The 6000-nt window shown below is 30.3% G+C and overlaps 1 protein-coding gene across 1 annotated transcript in view; it reads right to left on the reverse strand.

Annotated features, from left to right (window-relative positions):
* LOC126890248 (otoferlin-like) overlaps positions 1-3069 on the reverse strand; it is a 224148-nt gene extending 221079 nt beyond the window's left edge. The window contains exons 1-2 of the mRNA XM_050659104.1: positions 3060-3069; positions 2722-2878 (exon numbers count right to left, since the gene is read on the reverse strand). Coding sequence (XP_050515061.1) covers positions 2722-2878; positions 3060-3069 — 167 coding nt within the window. The remainder of the gene's footprint in view (positions 1-2721; positions 2879-3059) is intronic.
* Positions 3070-6000: the final 2931 nt, after the last annotated feature.

The following is a 6000-nucleotide window of genomic DNA, read 5'->3' on the forward strand; positions in this document are numbered from 1 at the left end:
ATAATTTGGGAAAAAAGGAAATTAGGTTTTTACCAAATTCTAATTCTAAAATGTATAATTTTCGGAAAGCAAATTTCACTTCTCTGTATTCTGAACTATTACAAACTAATTGGGACTTTTTAGATAATTACGATGATGTAAATATAGCATTAAAGCAATTTTATAATATATTGTATACAATAGTTGATAGATATGTTCCGGTATACAAAAATTATAAACATAAGTATCCAAATTGGTATCACTCAGATATTATTAAAAATATTAAACTCAAAGCCAAAAACCGTCAAAAGTATAGAAAAACAGGAAACGAAATATATCACATAGAATTTAAAAGATTGCGCAAAGTTATTAAACAGCAAATTAAAACTGCATATAACAATTACATTGAAAACATTCAAGACAGTATTACCATTGAAACAAAATCATTTTGGTCTTATGTACATACTAAAAATAAGTCATCGCGAATTCCAGGTGAAATGTGCTATGAGGGAAATACTTTTGATAATCCCCAGGATATTGTCAACGCTTTTAATACATTTTTTGAAAAAGTATATGTATCTACTGACAATAATGAACCAGAGGACATCAGCGTTCAGGGTTTTAATTTACCAACCATTAATTTTTTGAAATTTGAAGAAAATGAAATTCTGGAAGCTTTTAAAAGATTAAAAAATAAAATGACGACTGGTCCAGATAATATTCCAGCATTTCTAGTTAAAGATTGTACACGAATATTTGTCAAACCGCTTCAAAAACTGTTTAACTTGTCTTTGGAAACTGGAAAATATCCTGAAATATGGAAAGAGTCAAAAGTATGTCCTATATTTAAAAATGGAGTTAAATCTGATATATCTAATTACAGACCTGTCTCTCTGTTGTGTAACTTCTCAAGGATTTTCGAGATTGTTCTGTATAATCGTATATATCCGTGTGTTCGCGGCTATATTGCACCTTTTCAACACGGATTCATAGATAAACGATCTACCGTCACAAACCTGGTAGTGATGACACAATTTATTTCTGAAGTATTAGATGAACAAGGACAAATTGATGTCGTATATACAGATTTCTCGAAGGCATTTGATAAGGTGGTTCATCCGTATTTATTATCCAAGTTATCAAATTTAGGATTTTCTGTTAATTTAATTAAATTCTTTGGTAGTTATTTAATAGGAAGGAGACAGTATGTATTCTATAATGGCTTTAAGTCAGATTTAATTCTGTCTAAGTCTGGTGTTCCGCAAGGCTCCAATCTAGGACCGTTATTATTTTTACTTTATATTAATGATTTGTTTCAAGAAATTAACTGTAAAAAATTGTGTTTTGCGGACGACTTGAAAATTTTCTGTAAGATCGACACTATTGGCGATTGTTTAGAACTTCAGCGTAACTTAACTGCTATTGATACATGGTGTACTAATAACAAACTACTATTAAATTCTGCAAAATGTAAAGTAGTGAGTTTTTGCAGGAAACTGACGACAGTTAACTTTAACTATATAATTCAGAACTCTGTTTTGGAAAAATGTAATAGCCTCAAAGACTTAGGTGTCATTTTTGACTGCAAGTTAACTTTCAATTTGCATATTGAACAAAAAGTTTCTGAAGCTATGAGAATGTACGGTTTCATTATTAGGAATTGCAGAAACTTCACCAACATAACACCAATAAAATTATTATACTATTCTCTAGTACGTCCAAAATTAGAATATTGCAGTTTAGTTTGGTATCCTATATATAATTGTTATACAAAAGATATTGAAAAAGTACAGAGAAAACTTATAAAATATCTGATATTTAAAATTGATGGAATCTATCCTAACCGTGGATGTGATAATAATACATTATGTTGTAGAGTTGACATGGTTAGTTTAGAATTAAGGAGAGAAATTAGTTCATTAACATTTTTGTATAAATTATTACATAACAGTATTGACTGTAGTGATTTATTAGCACAAATTAATTTCAACGTTCCTCGAGTTAGATCTAGATCAAACGTTTTATTTAAGTGTCCAAGAGCAAGAACAAATATATTAGTTAAATCGCCTCTTTTTGTCATGTGTAAGAATTATAATAGTATTTGCAACCATTGTGATATTTTTTCGTGCTCACTTAATGATTTGTTAAAAATGGCTTCTCTTTACTTAGATTAGGTCTCTACTATTACTTTGTAGATGTTATACTAATGAATTATGTTATTTTTTTTCTGTATTTGTCCTATAAATGGGAAACTGTTGGGCAATAAAGCTATTATTATTATTATTATTATGGTTTTATATTATTCTAATGTCCAACATGTATAAAGGAAGCACTAATATATAGGTGAATGATTTGGCACTGAAATACGTTTTTTTTTCCCGTCATAAATCACCGAGTTACGTGTTCGTTGAAATTTGCCGTAAATTTAACGTAATTATCACGTAACTGGTCTCAAGTCTGTTTGCGCTGGGTATATTGATTGTTTCCCACCTTTAGACGTATCGGACGAGTTTGAGAAATGCCACTGTCACAATGACAGTTTTAGTTGACATAATTCTCTGATACGTCTAAAGGTGGGAATCAATCAATATAATGTCAGTTTATAAGTTACTATCGCTAAATTTAACACCCCTACTAGTTTCATTTCTTTTTATCTCACAATTTAATATGTTTTCCATCTTTTGTGCTATTTTGCCGGTTATTAGCGCGCTCATCACTGCATATTATATTAAAAGTACTTACGCTTCGATATCATCTTCGTCTTTTTCGCTTTTCGGAGGAACTTTGACCGTGTCCCCTTTTCCAATAACGCTAATATCACATTTTAAATATCCTTTTGGTCCCCCAGCTATATCATCTGGATCAGTAAGAAGAGCCCATTTATGATAAAACTGGTGATCTAATAAAAAATATTATTAAATTATGAAATATTCATTTAATTGTTTCATTATAGTTCAGTCGTCAGTGATTTAATATCTAAAAACGAACAAAACGAACAATGTGAATTTGGCCCAGAATGTAAATTTAGGAAACTCAAAAAAGATGCAAACAAGAAATGTAGCTGAGTTAATTTTGAATACAAATGTTCATTATCGCTTTTTGTCTAGAAATAACCGTTCTCTCAAAAACAATGCTTGAAGCGGCCGGCGATTTTGAATGTAGGGTACGTAAAATAAATAAAAAAAATAGAATATATAAAATAAAAAAAAAAATAGAATATGTGTAAACTCGACGTTAAAAATTCTATATCTTTTGACACAGTGACCTATCGACAAAAATAAAAATGGGTTTTTAAGGCAAATAGCGAAACTTTATGCACTTTTGAATTTGTTGCAAATACAGTCAGCTTCTATAATAGTCCTGTCGACAGGGGGGGTACAACGGCCTCCTTTATTCAGATGGACTTACCCAAGTTTTATTTATGTATTTTGACCCGTAGAACACGAATTTTTTGGGTAAAAGTTGATCCGGATGTCGATAAGATTATTATAAACAAGGAACTTGAGGAATTACATAACAGCGATTTCTCGCAAAACAAAACGTTTTTTTGTATTTTTTGGGTCATTCTAAACATAAACATAAAAATTCTGACAAGTTTTCTCGTAGGATACGTAGTTTTCGAGATAAACGCGGTTGAACTTAAAAAAAAATCGGAAAATGTCAATTTTTGAACCCGAATAACTTTTGATTAAAAAATAAAATAGCAATTCTGCTTACCGCATTTGAAAGTTAAAATAAAATTATACCGGTTTACATTATTTGCATTGCGTTTTAATGCATGTACTGTCCACGGGAAACACTATCTGTTTATAGCTTTGTTTAACAATAAAAAAATAAATTTTTGGCAATGCAAATAATGAAAACCGATATAATTTGACTTTAACTTTCAAATGCGGTAAGCAGAATTGCTATTTTATTATTTAATCAAAAGTTATTCGGGTTCAAAAATTGCAATTTTTCGATTTTTTTAAAGTTCAACCGCATTTATCTCGAAAACTGTGCATCCTTCGAAAAAACTTGTAAGAACATTTTTTGATTAAAATGACCCAAAAAATACAAAAAAAGTTTTGTTTTGCGAGAAATCGTTGTTATGTAATTCCTCAATTTCTTTGTAACAATCTTGTCGACATCCGAGTCAACTGTTACCCAAAAAATTCCCATTCTACCGGTCAAAATATATAAAAAACTTGGATAAGTCCATCTGAATAAAGCAGGCAGTTGTACCCCCTGGCGACAGGACTATAAAGCAGTTAAATGAATAAACGTTACGCGTTTTTTGCCATTTTTTACTATTATCAGATCAATAGAAGTAGCAATTCCATTAATTGATCACTGTAGAATTTCCATTCTTAGAATTTAATCTTCAAAATCTATAACATGAAATTTCGATTTTGAGTTTTGGCAACAAATATGAGGCATTTAAAATATAGCTAAAAATGTGACAAGCTGATTATAAATGATCTCAAGTCACGAGAAGTGCTTTCATTAAGACAGCATTGGGTGAAATGTGCAGCTGAAGTTGTTCAGTTTCGAAGAACGTGCATGTTCAATTAAAACGAAGCAGTGTTAAACGTTTTAACTCATTTATAACGTAAAAGTTTAAATTCAGTGTTTTTTAGACTCATTTCAAATGGCTCATACTTGCTGCCAAAACTCAAAATCAATGTTTCATGTTATATGTTTTGAAGATTAGGTGTTAAGAATGAAAATTCCACAGTAACAGGTTACTGGATATGATAAATTTGGTTGATCTCATGAGAATCGTAAAAAATGGTAAAAATCGCGTAACGTTAATTGATTAAACAGCTTTATAGAAGGTGGCCTCATATGCCGCAAAAGGCAAAAATTATATACTAAAGCTACTTTCTAGACCTTTAAAATGCGCCAGCGTCGGGTTAATTATATTTTTTAAAATTTAATTTCTCTTACATATTAGACATTCAAAATAGCCTTTTCATCAAAATTGCTAATAAACAATTTGGTTCAAAATTATCTCAGCTAAATTTCTTGATTCAAAAATTTTTCTTTACAGATTCTTTGTATATTAATGTTTTCCATTTCACCCCCTACGAGAGGTATGATCTAAGGGAAAAGCCCAGATTTTCGGGTCGGAAACTGTTTTGCTCCTTTTTTGGGGCCCTAAAACTGACATTTTCAACAAAATTCAGTTTGTTCGTATGATTTTTAGAGGGCAAGTGTCATTATCATCTCTGACGAATGAACTATTAAATTCATAGAAGACTTATTAATAAAATGGATTATAGCAATTACTTATGATAATATTTTAAGTGCCGTTTAGACGCCGCGATAAATGCGGGCAGTTTATTGTGACGATAAATTGCTACGTTTTATTGATTTTTTAAAAGCTGTTTAGCCGCTGCGATATATTGTCGCGATTGATTATAAACTAAAACAACTCGATCGTTACAATAAATTGATACAATCCGATACCAACTCCAATCCAACTCCAATTCCAATAAATCACTGCGATGTACCGTTTACACACAACGATGAATTGAAACAACTCGATCGATATCGATAAATTTCTCGGATTTATCGCGGTGTCTAAACATTGCCTTTAACTTAATTTTACAACTAAATTTTATAGATTTTAATAGCAAATGGAACATGTCGGTATTTCTTACATTTGTTCAAGTGTTTATTTTTTAATATTAGGTTTGTTCTAGTATGTAGTTTTGTATGGTTTGAAAACAGATTATTGTACTGCTTGACTGAAAATTTTCAATCCACAAACTGATATAACAAACTGTTTTTTGCTAGAAAGCTTTTTTATCGGAGTAAATACCAACGTCAAATTGTTTGTTTTTATTTATAATTTTGTGCTAGACAGAAAATACATTTTTCCAAAAATACAAGTATCCAAATTTTCACGATTTATGATAAATACTGAAAATTAATGTTATAAACGGTAAGTAATATAGTCAAAACATATTAATTTCATTTAAGATTCATAAACCTCAAACACATAATTTCACTGCGCAAGTCACATACTGTAAATCT

This window comes from Diabrotica virgifera, chromosome 8, assembly GCF_917563875.1.
Source record: "Diabrotica virgifera virgifera chromosome 8, PGI_DIABVI_V3a".
Lineage (NCBI taxonomy): Eukaryota > Metazoa > Arthropoda > Insecta > Coleoptera > Chrysomelidae > Diabrotica > Diabrotica virgifera.